Source organism: Sus scrofa, chromosome X, assembly GCF_054392235.1.
Source record: "Sus scrofa isolate SSC_HxYL_T2T_F1_AM1 chromosome X, Sscrofa_HxYL_maternal_Yorkshire_Landrace_v2.0, whole genome shotgun sequence".
In the NCBI taxonomy this organism is placed as follows: Eukaryota; Metazoa; Chordata; class Mammalia; order Artiodactyla; family Suidae; genus Sus; species Sus scrofa.
The window spans coordinates 20,202,616-20,220,511 of record NC_139401.1 but is presented as its reverse complement, the minus strand read 5'-3'; the positions used below and the strand labels follow the sequence as shown (position 1 = coordinate 20,220,511).

Here is a 17,896-nt window from a genome sequence, read left to right as displayed (position 1 = left end):
GTTTCACCGTCAAGAATTACAAAGACGGTGGCTGCCAAATTAGCTGAGTTTTGGGTCCAGATTGGATTTGCAGCACTTGAATCAGCATGTTGGGGGAGGTGACAGAATCACGAGCTCAGTCCTCCCCACCCCCACCCCACAGACCACGCTGAGCCTGCCCAGATGTTGCTCAACCCTGAGCTGTCCCCCTGAGTCCAAGGCTGCGGGAGAGGGCGCGCAGCGAGTATTTCCGGCCGCCTCCTCGGGCCGCCTGAACAGATGAAGCCTCTTCAGGTGGCCACGAGGCTCCCGGGCCTCCCGAGCCTGTGCCCAGGGGCGTGCCCGCAAAGGCAGGAGAAAGAGCCTAACACCTGGCTCTCTCTGGCCAGCGGGAAACCTTGCTCCGCCCGCGCAGACTGGCCGGCTAGGTGTGGAGCTCTAATCTCGTCCTCACACCTGCGTTAGGGAGGAAGGCGAGGGCTCTCCAGGTGTGTGGGTCCTGGGAGGATGAAAGAAAGCTGTTAAAAGGCGTGCACCGGGAGCGCAGCGGGGGACGCGCTGTGGTCGCGGGGCGTGGGAGGCTCGGGACGCCTGGGCCGAGGCCTGAGGGGATGGAGGCATTGGCCGGCCTGGAGGTTTCCCTTTACTTTTTTTCCGTCTCCTTGTAAGGCGGTTAGCCAATGGCTGCAGTAGCTTTCCACTCAGCCCGGCGACTTTTGTACATTTCTCCCCTGGCGCACTGAGCTCGCCACGGCACCTGGCGCGGGAAACAAGGGGTCGAACCTCCCCTCCCGCCCGAGCCACTCCAGTCGCCCAGGCCTCTTCCCTTGAGCTCTCCCTGTCCTCCTGCGCTCCGTCGCCGTCTGGGGCTTGGGTTTCCTTAACCTGGGGCTTCCCTATCTCGGGCAGGAGGAGTTAGAACCCCTCCCTCTCTCCCCTCCTCCACCCACCGCCAACCTGATTTTTAATCTAATCTTTTATTTAAAGTCAACAGAAGAGCAGGAACCCCGGGCTCCTGCCAACAAGATATTTTAAAATAATTCCCCGACCTCTGCCGAGAGGGGCAGCCTTAAAGAACCTCCTTGTTTTCTCCTTCATGAAGATTTAAGCAACGGGGAACGGGGGTGGGGGTGCGCTTCGAGGGTAGAGCCTGAAGCCCGAGGGTTCTGCGGCCTTGGAGGGGGAGGTGTCGACTCATGCAAGACCAACTAACTCCAAATATTAAAAATATAACACAAGAGCGTCAACTTGGAGAGCCTTGAATCAAAGGGAGAGCCGAACCCTCAGGCGACTACCAGGGCACGATGCCTTCAGTCTCCCAGTCCTGGGGGAGGGGGGGCGGGATGGTGAAGGGGCAGGTGAATGCCCATCGAATGACCCTGGAGAGGGCGGGTTCTGGGTCTTTACGGCATACGTCCATAGCCTTGGCGCGCCCACATGCACCCACGGAATAATCAGGACGAAAAGACAACCCCGTGCCCCCTCCCCGAGTCCTTGCGCCTCGCCCATCTCCTCCCTAGTTGGGCGGGGACCACTGTTCTCTACATCCCCGAGGAGCCTTCGATCTGCTAGGACGCAGGGCGCTTAGAAACTCCGAGCCTTTCGCACCTCCTCCCTTTCGCCTCTTTTCCCCCCACCTCCCGCCGACGCCCCCAGATCTCTACGGCTCAGCCTTTCCGAAAGTAGGCGAGGCCCAAAAGCTGAAGCTGGGGCGAGGAAGGAGGGAGAAGTGGAGTGCCGCGGCCGGGGGCGTGTCTTCCCAGGCCCCGCCCCCGGGTGCGCGCGGCGGTGGCGGCGGCGCCCGAGCCTCGCTCTGAGAGACAGGTATCGCTTAGGCGCCATGTTGTGAGCGGAAGTGGGGGAGCGCGCGGGGGCTGCTGTTCTGCTGGGAGCGGGCGCGGGAACCGGCGGGGGGGGGGGGGCGGAGCTGTAGTCCCGGCGGCGGAAGGAGGAGAGGAAGAAAGGGGCGAGACCCGGTGCCCGGCAGCGGCGCGAGGCTCTCGCTCGGCGCGCGGGCGTCTCCAGCCGGGCGCGCGGCGTTCGAGGGTCGGTGTCTGCGCCGAGCCCTCTACCCAGCAGCCGCCGCCGCTGCTGCTGCAGCTGCCGCCGGCGCTACTGCCGTGGGGCTCGGGCGGCGACGGAGCGGGGCCGGCCGCGGGGCGGGCGGGGAGGGAGGAGGCGGTGAAGGCGGCGGGCCGGGGGGGAAGATGCCGCTGGCGCAGCTGGCGGACCCGTGGCAGAAGATGGCTGTGGAGAGCCCGTCCGACAGCGCTGAGGTGAGTGCAGTCGGGCGGCCGGGGCCGGCGCGCCCCCCTCCCCGCGCCCCTGCCTGTTCGCTCCCTACCCGGAGCCGGCCACTCGGCCCCTTCGCGTCTCCCCTCGGTCCGGGGTTCCGGTTTGGGTAGTTGGGGTTGGTGTCTTTGCCCTTCTGTTCCTCCACCCGCACCCTCCTCTCCCCTCCCTCGCTCTGGGGGCTGTGGTGTGGTGGCGCGTGGGGTTGGGAGTGGGCGCCGGGGCTTTGCGAGCAGCCGATTTTCATCAACTTTGCGTGGGGGAAGCGGGAGGCGGAGCGGGGGCTGGCGAGGAGTTACGAAGTTCGGCCCTGCCTGGTCGGGGGCTTCCCTGGACCCTGGTGACTTTGGGAAATGCGGGAGGGGTGTGGATTGGGTTCGCTGGGGAGCGGGGACTCTGGAGTCCGGCGGGGGGCGGGGGTTGTCCTGGGGAGCCGTGCACGCTGGGGCAGGCACGCCCCGGGACAGGGGTGGCGACCTTTGGGGGTTTCGGGGAAGGGGTGCAGGACAACCAAGACTTTTTGCCTCCCCCCCCCCCCCCGCAACTGCAGCAGCGGTTTCTGCTGCTGCAAAGGAGAAAGTGGAAGCCTGGGGTCCTGAACACAGACACACACACACACACACACACACACACACCGCCCCGTTTCTGAGGTCGCTGAGCTCGAGGACCCCGTCCCTGCGAGTTTAACATGAGTTTCCTGTCCGTAGAGGTGAGAGGGTGATTTTCAAGGAGATCGGCAGCCGCGGTAAAGGGCTTTCTGGTTTTCCTCGCCCGGAATCTGATGACCGTCCCCGAGACACCCACCCAAGTGACCCAAACCCAAACTGTGTACCTAAACAGGGCACACCAGCATTTCCCCGGCTCTTCGCAGCCACCCCTGTCCCAGAACCAACTCGGGTCTGTGAAAATAATCCGGGCAAGACCCATTCCAGGGCATCAGCGCTCCTCTCCGGAGTGGAAAATCAATTCCTGATGGTGGCGCGTCTGTGATTCTTCCTTCTTGACTTTTTGCTGTCTTATATCCCCACAGCGGACTTTGGGGGATTACAGGATGGTAGGCTGCGTGTGTGTAATAGTTACTGAGTGAGTGACCCCATTTCTGGAAAGCATGACTGAAGCGCGGGGGTGGAATGGGGCAGGCTCTGATGAGTGGTGTACTTGGCGGCAGCCGCTGCCCTGCCGGCCTCCGCAGTGTGAGAGGTGGATAGGGTTACTGGTTACGTCAGTAAGACCCAGGCTCAGTTTGATCTGAGATGCGGGACGCTTGCGTTCTCGGGTATAAAGGAGGGGGAGGGGGACAGGGATCAGTTCAAATCACTTTTCACTTTTTTCCTAGTCACCTCCGCTGCTGTGTAAAATGTTTACTTGCTCTCCATACCGCAGGCAGAGTTGTAATAGTGGCTTATGGTTGGTGCTTAGTATTTTGAGACTTGGATCACATTTTTAAAACCTAAATGAAACACTGCTCTTCAGTAGAAAAGACATTGATAAATGTTAAGCCAAAAATTTCGTAAAGGAAATTATGCTTTAAAGTCTGGCAGAATTACGAGAATTTCATTTAAAATTGTTAGCCAGACCGATACTGTAAAATTTTTAATAAGAAAATCAAATTTAGAATGTTTAATCAGCTTTTGAATGGATAGCATGAAAAATAGGGTGTCTGAGGCTCATTTCATTCGTTTTTTTCTTCAGAAAACATTTTGCATTAAATAATATAGCTTAAATGTTAATAAAATGTCTCTAAGTGCCGACCTTGTGGAAAGAAATTGAATTTGCTTTGAGCCTGAATTTTAGATGCAAACTTTAACATTTGCAACTCATAATCAGTCCACATTTCTGCTTGGCACACATCAGTGTGTTTAAAAATCAGTTAAAATTCCACCTGATCCTTTTTCTATATAGTACACATTTGGATTAGGAAGGCACAGAGCTGATGTTTATTTAGCACCTACTACATGCCAGATAGTGTAGTACATGCTATTTCATTTTATCCTTCCAGTGATCCAACAGAGTATGATTATGGTCCCAATTGTTACAGATTAAGAAACTGATCTCAGAAGTTAAGGGCACAAAGATTATAAATAGTAAATGGCAGAGCCATGATTCAAAGCTAAGTGAATATAATTCATGTGCTTTGCTTTATATTCGAGTAACTGCTTCATATCTTTTATGGAAAAAGCAGAGTATAAATAAATAAGCCAATAGTTAGAGGTCATGTATTTTTCAGAAACAGTTATGGTATTATGAGATGTCTCATTTGTTAAAGCATAGTTATTTCAGTTACTGTCATGGTTTCCAGAACATGGCAGATAGGTTTCCACAATTTGCCATTTTAAAGTAATTGTCTTGAGATTCTGGTATAAGGTATGTCAATCAATCAGAGCCAGTGTTGCCTAGCTTTATTAAAACTAGATTTTAACATATTGCCATTAGATATTTTATTGCCTTTGGTTTTTCAGCTGTTTCAAGTAAATTACTTGTGATTCATGTTGCAAAATATTGAGGTCGGTAAGGAAAAGGTTGATTTTCATTCAAAAGTAATATTGAACTTAATATTATGCTTACTTTTATGCCATCTCTTCCCCAGTAAGTTCTCAGAAATAATTGTATTTTACTAGAATAAAATAATTTTTAAAATAGTCATTTGAGTAAAAACACCAGAATATTTCTCTTCAGAGTATAAGATTTCAGGGTTGATCTCTATAGAAATTTACCTTTTTGGTCTCTTCCTGGTAGGTTGAATTGTTCAAAGCAGAGACTTTTTTTTTCCCTTTATATCCTCAACACTTAATACAGTGCATGGCACATACATAGCATAGACACCCCCCCATTACCGCTGAATTAATTATGAAGGTCAGGAATAGGGTAATTATCTATCTTATCTCTGTTCTTAGCATTTTATAATTTTTTTATAGTTGGTTCTTGACCTAGATCTTTTTTTTTTCCTATACCACAGCTCACAGCAACGCCGGATTCTTAACCCACCAAGCAAGGCCAGGGATTGAGCCTGTGTCCTCGTGGATACTAGTTGGGTTCGTTACCATTGAGCCACAATGGGAACACCTGTTCTTAGCATTTTAATCTTCCATTGAAATATGAACAATCTTTAAAGACCTGAGTACTTCACCAAAAGTACCATCCGTTTCTTCATTCCTTTACATGTCTTCTTGACCTCACATGGGTCTCATGGTGTTCAAAACAAAAAAACCCTTGTGGTTGAACTCAAACATGGGTCAGAACATGATAGGCTAGAACTATGCCAAGTATTTAAAGAAGCAAATTTAGGATAATAAAGCAAGTGCTATGTAAGCAGAACCAAGGTTGGTGCAGGATTAAAAACAAAATAGCTTTGTAAATAGTCCAGGTGAATTCAGAACTCTTTAATTAGTTGTTTAAAGATGCTAGTATGTTTTTGAATATTTGACTGTTTAGGAGGTTGATATCAAAGAATTGTGGCTGTTCTCTTCTACAAACTCCTTGCCACTGCTGTCAGGGACGTTTACTGGATCATAAGCCTGAACTAAAGTGACACTTTTTTCTCAGTTTCAGTAAAGATAAATTATAGTAACTCTAAATATGAACAATTTTCAAAAATAATAAAATTAAAGAGGTTTATTTTTGCTTTATAGAAATGTGTTATGTAAAAATAGCTACCTCGGAGTTCCCTAGTGGCTCACTGGGTTAAGGATCCAGCATTGTCACTGCAGTGGTTCAGGTCACTGCTGTGGCATAGGCTAGATCCTTGGCCGTGGAACTTCTGAATGCCATGGGGCACAGCCAAAAAAAAAAAAGATACTTTCATTCTTTTAAATAACAAGTTACCCATAAGACATTGAAAAATATTAACTATATAAGTATTTATAAAGAATGAGACCCTTGGAAGTTCCCTTGTGTGCAACCGGTTAAGGATCCAGTGTTACCAAAGCTGTGGCACAGGTAGCAACTGCAATGCAGGTTTGATCCCTGGCCCAGGAACTTCCACATGCCATGGGCATGTCCAAAAAAAAAAAAAAATGAGACCCTTGTTTTGGAAACCATTTTCAGTGGGTGTGCAACCATTTTTAACGTCAAAGATTATATTGGATTTTGTAGTATTTCCACTATACCAGTATCTCTTATATTTCATTTGTAGGGAGAAACATTCTATTAAAGTGTGATCTTTGGTTTTGAAAAAAAATGTTTTATTAAGTTTCTTTTCCTTTTCCTGTTTCATTTTTACCACCTTTCAGGTTTTTTTCTTTCCCCAAAGTGAAGATCTGAGGAGAGGACAGGTATTGTTACATGTCAACTGTCAAGTAACTGTGAAACATTATTAAACACTTTGTTGTTTTCAGTGATTATAATATTGGATATCAGTTCTTGTTAAACTAAAATTTAAGAGGGTTTGCTTCATTTTGGCAGCTTGATCCTATACTAATGGGGTTGATCCAAAATGTGAAACTTCTTTGCTGCATTCACATTTTAAATATAGAGAGAAACTTAGCCAATTAAAGGAACAAGTATAAGCAGACTTTGCCTTTTCATTAGTATGTTTCTGGAGATCACAATGAGTATCTATTTTTATGTAAGAAGAGTGGCATAATTGAGTTGTACACTCTTGACCAAGGACATGACATTGAGTAAATTATAGAATGATCAAAAATATAGCAGATCATTTATCAGATGTCTGAGTTTCAGAAAAGTTGCTCTAAAGATTTTTTAAAAATTTATCCACTAAAAATTTTATCCCGTTGTGATCATTCACAAGATTTGCTCTAGAGTTCCGTGCTCAAGGACATGTGACCTGCCAGGCTGGGAATGTTGGGTGACATCAAGTGGCCCAGTTTGTCCAGTGCAGACTGGATGCTTTAGACCCAGTGGTTCAGATTACAGTGTACAACAGTGACATCTTGATCTCTTGGTAATGCATGAGTGTGATAGTGCTCAGTTGTATATGTGTTTTGATGGATAAAAGTTTTGACGCTTCAGAATGGAATTGAGCAAATGTATATTTTACACATCCCATTCCAGAGTTCACATAATAGAAGGAAAAAATAAGCAATTGCATTTTAACACTTGACATTAGATGCCCGCTCCTTCTTTCAGAGTTGATAAAATTTCCTGTGTCATTAATTTGTAACAGCAAATCTCAGATACTTCTGTATTTCAGTAATACCAAATAGCACAGAAGCAAAGACAAAATAACTGTAAATTTTAATTAAGTAAAATGTGTCAAGTTGATGAAACAAACATGCTATATATGTTGTGTAAAACAAGGTAAAATATATCCATATAAAAAAGCTCATTTCATACACTGAGCTGCTTTAAACAGATACCTTAGTTACTAGCAATTAATTATTACAATTTTACCTAGTCCACTTTATGAGATAATTTGGATATATGATAAAGTGTTGATGAACATAAGCTTTGAAGCCATGAAGACCTGGGTTTGAACCCTGGCTCTGCCGCTTAATATCTTGTTATGCAAGTTATTTAATGTGTTTATGCTTCAATGTCCTAATCCATAAAATAGGAATGAAAATAATATCTACCTCATGGGGCTGTGGTGAGAAGTAAATGATAATATATGTTAAGCATATATCAAGTGTTTAATAAGTAATAGTTATAATGAATCATCTCTCAAACAGAACTGTCTTAGGAAGTTCTGTGTTTTTCTTCTGGAGTAATTTTTTTGGAATCAAACAGAATGATTAAAAATGGTTTGTTTGATCTGTTCAGACAGAGCCTTTATAATATTTGAATATAACTGTAATGGTAAGGTGAACAGAAATCTCTTGAATCTTGTTCTTTTTTTGTACTGTTCTCCTCTTTGATGTCTTTAAAGGGGGGAAACATTTTTGAACACTATGAGTGGAAGAAGGAAGAAAGCAAAGTATGTTCATATTTCAGCATTGCTCAAATTGGAAGCCTTCTCAGGATCCATGCATGTCATTGTTTAATTAGTAGTGGGTTTTTTTTTTTCTTAGAGATTTAAAAGAGAATAGTGTATCTTACACATGGTGGTGTCTTATAATGGATGAAATATGGTGTATTACCCTATATGTCAACACTTGAAGAAAGTGTGTCTCTGAATGGATAAAATCAATATATAGCATCAATAGGTGGAATTTTAACTTACTTTCTAAAAAGTACCAAAAGAAAATCACACCTTTTTATATTTTAGGATCAATTTTGTTAATTTCATTTTTTAGGGACAGAAATTAATATGGCACACCTCCCTCCTTGTTACTATAAACACATTTGTTTTGGTTGGTTATTCAGATATGCCCTGAATAACTGGGTTTTCCTGTCTAGAAATACAATCCTTTGGATTTTATTCTGTTATGTGGTATTGGTACTTAAGGAACTTTCAATAGTATGTATGGTGTTTTCAGTTGAGAAGTCTGAAAATGTTCAAAGTGTGTCTCTGCTCCAACATCCATCTCCCACCTCTAGAAAAAAAAAAAAAGCGAAGGAGCATGATAAAATCAAATAAATTTGAGGGTTGTGAATTTAAATGAAATTTGACCAATGTCTCTATTGCATAACTTAGAACTTTTAAGATGATGATGTATGTGATGAATCTGCAAAAAAGAAATTGCTCACAGCATTTGAGGCTCTATATCAGCACCCCTTTTTCATGAACCATCTATTGAAGTCTCAAAGGACACAAGTGCTGTGCAGAGCACAGTTTTAGAAAATCTGATAACTGCAGTAACCTGATCCAGTATTGCCTGGAAATGAGTTATTATGTTTAATTGACTGTATCAAAGCTTCCTTTTCTTTAACTGTCAGGAGTTTTTATTTCATTTTGAATTGAAGTCTTTCTCAATTTGTGAAACAATTTTCCATTTTGATAGTGACTGAAATTTTAAATGCAATAATTTAAATATTTTAAAATAATTTAAACTTTTATTCAATCTTCTGAAAATTAATGGTCATATTCTACCTTAATATCAATCTAATTGCCCCGACTATAACTTGACTTGCTCTGTAACTTATGTTTAATATCTGTCGTTTTGGGGAACTCTTTTATTTGCTACTTAGTGCTGTTGTCAATCTGTCTACCTCTTCCATTCTTATTTTTTAATTAATTGCTTCAAACTTGTAGATACTAGAAAACAGCTGGGGTTAATGATTTTTGATGCAGCTGTTGTTAATTTGGAAACATTGTTACTTCATCTTTTAAAAAATTTACACTTACAGCTTACCAAATCATGTAAAATGACCTGCTCACCCCCTTTTTTTTTTTAATCTCTGCCCATCATATACACATAGCTCTGGATTCAGGGGTATTTAATGGGCATATTACCTACTAACAAACAGTGATTTTATGCTTCAGCATACCATAATGGGTGGTTCAATTATGTGCATTACCTACTCTGAATATTTACCCTCTCCTCTTGAAGGTATCAGCTAGAAAGTAATGTGAATGAACTAGAGATCAGATAGCTGCAAGACTGAAAGCTAGCCTACTGCCCCACCTGGAGTCAGCTCACCACATTGTCTTTTGGAGAGTATTTTTGTGTTTTTGTTTTCCATGAAATAATGCTAGTTTCCTGAATTTTAGATAATCGTACATTTATGCGTAAATCCAAAAGCACTTGTATACTTTGTACCATTCTTTTATTAGTATAAGTAGAATTATAGTGGTAGCATGACAAATCAGATTTGCCCATCTTAACTAATACTGTATGTATGGTTTCTTACATACCTTAAAAACTAATTATGTTTTATCCACCTCGTTTATTTTTACAGTCTTACATATGATGATGATCTCATCTTCATATCTGACCTGGTCATCTAAATTTCTGTGAACTTGTCTCTAATCCTTTGGCCTGCAAAGCTTGTTATAGGAAACTTGGTTCAGTCATTTGATATGTGTTAGAAGCAGATGTCAAATGATAGCTTGAAACAAAAGATCATTTTGACATTAATAGACTGAAGTGCATCTCAGGTATAGTGTTTTGGGAAAAATCTTCTCTCCAGAAATCTAGCAGAACTTATTGTGAAATCATCAGTTGGAGTTTGTCTTGTGGCTCAGCAGTAGCGAACCCAGCTAGTATTCATGAGGACACGGGTTTGATCCCTGGCCTCATTCAGTGGATTAAGGAACCAGTGTTGCCATGATCTACAGTGTAGTTCACAGACTTGGCTCAGATCTTGTGTTGCTGGGCTGTAGTGTAGGCGGGCAGCTACAGCTCCGATTCCACCCCTAGCCTGGAAACTTCCATAATCCATTGGTGCGGCCCTAAAAAGACAAATTAAATAAATAAATCATCAGTTACCCATAATGTTATTTCATGTCTTCATGTTTAGAAGCAGAGGCGTCTACCCAAAAACAACATAAAGTAATCACTTTAAAATAAAAACAAGTGTTCCCATTGTGGCACAGTAGAAAGGAATCCTCCTAGGAATCATGAGTTTGCAGGTTTGATCCCTGGCCTCCCTCAGCGGGGTTAAGGATCCTGTGTTGTCATGAGCTGTGGTGTAGGTCGCAGACACGGCTCGAATCTGGCGTTGCCGTGGCTGTGGTATAGGCCAGCAGCTGTAGCTCTGATTAGACCCCTAGCCCAGGAACCTCTATATGCTGCTAGTGCAGCCCTAAAAAGCTAAAATAAAATAAAAACAAAATTCTAGATGGGCACTGTTCAGTAGCCACTAATCACATGTGCTCATTGAGCACTTGAAACATGTCCAGTATGGCTGAAAAACTGAATTTTTAAATTAACTTAATTCAAATTTTAATAGTCACCTGTGGCTATTGGCTACCACATTGAACAACACAGTTGTAGATTGTAGGCTTAAAACAAATTGAACCCGTTTTTCCTACACTAGTGTTTTTCACCTCTACCTTCTCTTATTTTTATTTTGAAATTATTAGGCTAAAGCTTTTTCTAAATGAAGAATATATTTAATATGCTTTTGCAGATTATGTTTAATCAGCTTTATCTTGTCCCTCTTCTACCCTGAAGCCCTAAGTGGTACATGCTCCTCAAATAACTGTTCTGAACTTTCTACACCTTTGCTGTTTACAGTGACATTTCTCATTCAAGTGATAACATCGAAGCATGGGGAAAATTTAGCTATCCAAAATGGTGCATTATGTTCACTATACTGTGCTGATTAAACTGGGAAAGTAGATTGATATATCTTGGAGATTAGCATTTACAGACTGCCCTCTCTGACTAGATGCTTTGTGTATATCAACTTGGATGAGGTAGACATACTTAGCCTCAATTTACAGATTAGGAAACTGAAGCCTAGAGAGGTTAAGTAACTTGCTCTTGGTTGCATAGCTATTAAGTAGAGGAGGCAGGGTTCAAAGGCCAAGTCTCACAAATTGCAAATTCCATTGATTTTCCTCTAGACTGCCCTGCTTGGGTTGAGAACAGCATGTAGGTGAGTGGACAGTCTAGAGGACATCTCTTAAGGAAGAATGGTTCCAGGTGGTTTACATTGAGTAGATGTTTTTATGGGAATGTATAGGTTGACTTAGAAAACTAAAATTGATATTTTTCCCCCAGGCTTAAATAGGCTTTTGTGAGCTAGCCTGAGAAAGAGCATTTGTGACATCATATGGGAAAATTTTTGAGATTTCCAAATAGCTGTCTTACAAGTGAGCATTTGAAACAGAAACTACTGTATTTGGAAAAGGGGAGCTGCTCAGATGTTACTTAACACCTCTTACAGAAGCCCCTAGGTGTGTGCTTGAGTAACTGTGCTCTGTTTTTTAATTGCAGCTTATTAAATCATTACCTTTTTATATTCACATCTTCTTTTCAGAAAAATCTGTTTGACTTTCCCTCAAGGTACCAGAAAACAGAATTTGGCTAAACCTAAAAAAATTGCCAGTTATCTTGCTGCCATAAAGGAAAAGGAAATTTAAAGAAAAGTTACACAATCATTACTGGCTTTTTTTCCCCCCTTTGGGTTTTTAAACTGTTAGGTTAAATAGCCCTAGTTAATCTTTTAAAAATTGAGATATGATTTATAGACCACAAAATTCAGCCTTGTAAAGTACACAATTCAGTGGTCTTTAGTATAGTCCCAAAATTGTGCAACCCTCACTTGTGTCTAGTTCCAGAACATCTTTATAGTCCCTCAAATCCTATACTCATTAGCAGTTACTCCCTAATCATTCCCTCCTTCACCCAGCCCCTGGCTACTAATAATCTACTTTGTCTCTATAGATTAGCCTTTTCTGGACATTTCATATTAATGGAATCATGATACGTGGCCTTTGTGTCTGACATCATTCACTTATCATAGTGTTTTCAGGGCTCATCAGTGTTATAGCATGTCCCAGTGCTTCATTTTTTGGTTGAGTAAAATTCCGTTGTGAGGATACACCAGTTTTGTTTTGTTTATCCATTCATCTGTTGGTGGGCGTTTACGTTGTTTTCATTTTTTGGCCATTATAAATAATGCTATGAACATTTGTCTACAAGTTTTTTATGTGAACATGTTTTCAGCTCTCTTTAGTATATGCCTAGGAATGGAATTGCTGTGTTACATGGTAAGTCTATATTTAACATTTTGAAGAACTGTAAAACTGTTTTCCAAATTGTTTGCACCATTTTACATTCCCACCAGCGGTATATAAGGGTTTCAGTTTCTCCACATCCTCATCAACACTTGTTACTGTCTTTTTCATTATAACCATACTAGTGTGTGTGTGAAGTGGTATCTCATTGTGGTTTTGATTTACATTTTCCTAATGACTAAAGATGTGAAGGATCTTTACATGTGCTTATTGTCTACTTATATCCATAATTGATTCCTGTGCTTATTTTGTTACTGATTTGGGGACTTGAGTGGAGTTTGGCTCTAATGCTGAGACAGAAGATCTTTACGTCATGTTATATAGACAGTTCTCAGAAAACTTAGTTTCAGTTTGTACTTTTAAAAGATTTTATTCATTTTTATACATGGTAAATAGCGTTTTCTGTAACAGTGGCTTTCCAACTGGGTGAATAGGGCCCTACATTCTATGGAAGTGTCTTAGAGTACCTCATCACCTGGACCCACCCCTTCTCCCAGCCAGAGTGGAGTTTGTAGAGGAATGCAGCAAGGAGTTAAAGTATTAATTATGAAAAAATTGTAGAAAGAAAGCAAATATCGAGGCAGTGATATTTTTCCTTAGCAATCTCCTCAATCTTGTTATACTGTTCTTTAGTTTCTTATTTAAAGCAAGAGTACAGGTATTAATTGAAGGTCAACCAAAACATAAAGTCTAGAATGTTTGAAATTACATGTGAACAAATAAATGAATTTTCAAGTATCCATCTCTTTAAGTGAGATATATAGATGTTTCATTTAAAGAAGTAAAAATGCAAAACACAACCCCTGTTTGCTTCTTTTCCTGCTGGCTCTCGGTATAATTCAAGAATAACTATCATAGTGGTTATTGATAGCAGTAAGGGAGGTTACTGAAGGAAATATCACAGGCAAGTTAAAAGTAGGATTTACCTTGGATTATTAAAAAGAGAAGCTTAAAATGAGTTTCAAAGTGTTCTTTTTCCCCTGGCTATTCTGTTTGTATTGTATAGTACTAGGTGATAATGAATGAAATAGAATTCTTTCCTGTGGATTATTAGAGTCTAAAACTACTGAGGTAGAGGCAGTTGAATAACACGAAGCATTCTAAATTAGCCAGGAATGATTCAAACAGATGTAATTAGATTTTTAGGGAGAAAATTATGATCTGTGATGTTGTAGCAGTTTGCCATAGTGCATTTTAAACTATAATGTGGAAATCTGGAAAATAAATATCATTACCCTGAACACCTAATAAAGTTTTGATATGCATAACACACACATGCAGAAAATGTTATTTTCAACATAAAAATTAATCACTTGGAGGAGACTTCTGGTTCTGCCAAGATGGAGGAGCCCTTTTCCTCCTAGGTCTTCCTTTACAACTAAAACACCTAAGACATCACACAATAAACAAGCACAGGAACACTCTGAAAGGTGGAAATGAGAAGGCACACTGCCTATGACTTTGGGACTAAAGGAATGACACAAATAGTGAGTTCCCTGGGTGTTCTTATTGTCTTCCATATAGCCTGTACAGGTTCACATAAAAGCCTCTGACCTGGAAACACCAACTGACATGGACAAAAAGAGCTCCAAGAAAAAGCCTATTCTCTTTAGCCAGATGATTGGGGAAAGGGTAGGCTAACAACAGTAAACCTTTTTTTGGGGGGTGGGGCAATACCTACCCTACTGTAGCCAAGCATCCACAGACCACCTCCCCCCCCCTGCCCCACACACACACTCACTCACACTCCGAAGAAGCATATGGCAGTACTTGGATTCTTCCACCCAGCAGTGTTCACTGAGCAGATCGGGGCCCTGATCTCCCCTTCTCTGTCTGTCAAAAGTGGACAGCACTTTGATTTTGCCTGCTGGATGGTTTTGGCAGGAGTTCCAAGGACCTGATCTTCCCTTACCACCACCTGTGTCCCACTTCCTGCAGGAGGAGTTGGTGTTCTCACTAGTGTAATGTCAGCAGGGTCCAGCAGCCAGCTGATCTGGGAGCATCCCAACCTGGGAGCAGTGAGACAGGATGAGGTGGTGTGAGGCAGGGCTAGTCCCCACAAGCCTCCCTCTGCCCTGTGTCGGTGAGGTGCTGAGCCTTCACCCTCACCCAGCATTAACAAGGCAAAACAAGGTGGTTGGAGGTGGCATGGTCAACACTCCTCCCCCCCACCTTGTTGTAGGTCTGAGTGAGTAGTTGAGCCTCTAGCCCCATGTGGCATCTATAAGGTGGCACAGAGTGGTAGTTGGCAGGTCTGCTTGGCACTCCACTTCCCCCTGTCCTCTTCCCCGCTGTCAGCTGGACCTTTCAGGCAGCTGAACTTTCCACTCTACCTTGAAGCTGCGTGAGTCAACCCTCCACTTCCTCTCTTCCTGTTGTCAGTGGGGTCTGTCAGGGAGCTGAGCTTACACCCCTACTCAGAGGCAATGAGGTGATGCAGGTTGGTGCCCCACTTTCACTGAGAACAAGAGTAAAGCTGAACTTCCATCCCACCCATCTGCAGAAAAGCAATGTGAGTCATTGCTCCACTTTTGCCAGGGTGGTGTTGGCGGAGCCCAGCAGGAAGCTGAACATACACACTCAGCCTGCTCTCACACTACACCTCAATTGGTAGACTGCCTGCTAGGAAAGATTAAATAGGATCCAGAGTCTTAAAATCTCCAAAATGTCCTTTATACAGTTGAAATTCACTTAGAGTAAGAACTAGGAAAATTGCATCATCAATGAGAAAAGAGACAACAGATACCAACACTGAGATGCTTCAGATATTGGAATTATCTGGCAAGGATTTTAAAACAGCCATCATAAAAATACTTCAGTAAGCAACCACAAAGACATTCAAAACAAATGAAAAATTAATCTCAAAAAGAAAACAAAGTGGAAGTTTTAGAACTGAAAAATACAATAACTGAAATAAAATTACTACATGGGTTCAGTAGAAGAATGGAGATGACTGGGAAGAGTCAATAAAATTGAAGATAGAGCAATAGGGAGTTCACTGGTTAAGGATTTGGCATTTTCACTGCTGTGGTTCAGGTTTGATCCGTGGCCTGGGAACTTCTACATGCTGTGGGAGTGGCCAAAAAAAAGATCAATAGAAATTACCCAAAATGAGCAGCAGAGTAAAAAAAAAAAAAAAAAAAAAAAAAGCCGAAAAATATCTGAAGAGTGCCTCAGGGAGCTGGGGAACATTAACAAAAGATTATTAATTATTATAGTATTAATTCATGTCATCACAGTCTCAGAAGCAAAGAAAAAAGGTAAACCTGAAAAAATAATTGTCTGATATTTCCACAATTTGGCAAAAGATATAAACTACAGATATAAGAAGCTGACTGAACCTCAAGCAAGATAAATCTAAAGTAATCCATAACTAGACACATCAAAATCAAACCTTTGGACATGACAAGATGTTTAATGGATATAGCGTATCAGTTTTGCAAGATGAAAAAATTCTGGAGATTGGTTGCACAACAATATGGATATTCTTAACATACTGAACTGTACACCAAAAAATGGTTAAGATGGTAAATTTAATCTTGCATGTATTTTACCATGGTTAAAGGACAAAGAATCTTTTTTTCAATAAGGGCCCACGCCTTCCTAGAGCCCATGTTTGTGTGTGTGTGTGTTTGCCATTTCTTGGGCCGCTCCCGAGGCATATGGAGGTTCCCAGGCTAGGGGTCTAATCGGAGCTGTAGCCGCCAGCCTGTGCCAGAGCCACAGCAACTTGCGGGATCTGAGCCGCGTCTGCGGCCTACACCACAGCTCACGGCAACGCCGGATCGTTAACCCACTGAGCAAGGGCAGGGATCGAACCCGCAACCTCATGGTTCCTAGTTGGATTCGTTAACCACTGTGCCACGACGGGAACTCCAGGACAAAGAATCTTAAAAGCAGTTAGAAGTACTACCTATAGGGAAACGACAGTAGGTCCCACATAGAAACCATGGAAGACAGAAGGAAATGATAGATTAAGTGCTGAAGAAAAACTAGCAACCCAGAATTCTATACCAGTGGAAATACCCCTCTAGCATGAAGGTGCAATCAAAGCAGTCTCAGGTGAAGAGAAGCTAAGAGAATGTGTCTGTAATAGACCATGAAAGAATGACTACATGATCGTTCTTCAAGCAGAAAGGAAATGATAAAAAGATCTGGAAGATCAAGAGTAACATGAATTCTACACATTCTCTTCCAGAAAATAAAAGAGGAAATACTTCACGATGCACTTTTTTTTTTTTTTTTGCCTTTTTAGGGCTGTACTCACAGCATATGGAGGTTCCCAGGCTAGGGGTCTAATCCGAGCTATAGCCCCTGGCCTATGCCACAGCCACAGCAATGCCAGATCCGAGCCACGTCTGTGACCTATACCACAGCTCATGGCAACACTGGATCCTTAACCCACTGAGCAAGGCCAGTGGTTGAACCCGCAACCTCATGGTTCCTAGTTGGATTCGTTTCCACTGTGCCACAATACAATGCATTTTTGAGGCCAGTATTACCTGATACCAAAATTTAAAGACAGTATGGAATAGAAAACTACAGACCAATATCCCTTAAGAATATAGACACAGAACTGTGAGCAAAATATTAGCAAAACCAATCCAACAACATATAGAAAGAACTATACTCTATGACCAGGTGGGTTGTATTCCAAGGGTGTAAAACTGGTTCAATACTTAGAAATCAATTGATATACCATGTTAAAAAATTGAAGAAAAATCATATTAATACGCAAAACAAACATTCACTCATAATAAAAACTTAGCAAACTAAGAATAAGGGGGAATTTTCTCAACTTGATAAAGAACATTTACAAAAACCCTACAGCTAATGTCATACTTAACGGTGAAATGCTTTCTCCTTGTCGGGAACAAAGCAAAGATGTTCACTCTCACCACTGCTATTCAGCGTAGTCCTAGAAGTTCCTAACATTGTAATAGACAAGAAAAGGCAATGATTAAAAGACGTACAGATTGGACAGGAAGAAATAAAAATGTCTTCATTTGCAAGTGACAGTTGCAATGAAAATCCCAAGGAATCTACTTAAAACTAGAATAAGTGAGTTCAGCAAAGTTGTAAGATACAAGATCAGCCCAG

General features: G+C 42.3%; 1 protein-coding gene across 10 annotated transcripts in view; it reads left to right on the top strand.

Moving 5' to 3' along the window:
• Window positions 1–256: 256 nt before the first annotated feature.
• The window catches only part of RPS6KA3 (ribosomal protein S6 kinase A3), a 124,459-nt gene continuing 106,819 nt past the window's right edge, over window positions 257–17,896 (top strand). For 4 of the 10 annotated variants that reach the window (XM_021080347.2, XM_085008741.1, XM_085008744.1 and 1 more), the window contains exon 1: window positions 1,762–1,803. Coding sequence is in view for 1 of the 10 variants with exons in the window: in XM_021080343.2 (XP_020936002.1) it covers window positions 2,187–2,255 (69 nt within the window). In the remaining 9 variants the exon portion in view is untranslated. Of the gene's footprint in view, window positions 468–1,761; window positions 1,804–1,934; window positions 2,256–17,896 lie in introns of those variants that run through there. The other 6 variants (XM_085008746.1, XM_085008745.1, XM_085008742.1 and 3 more) reach the window with 3 other exon arrangements.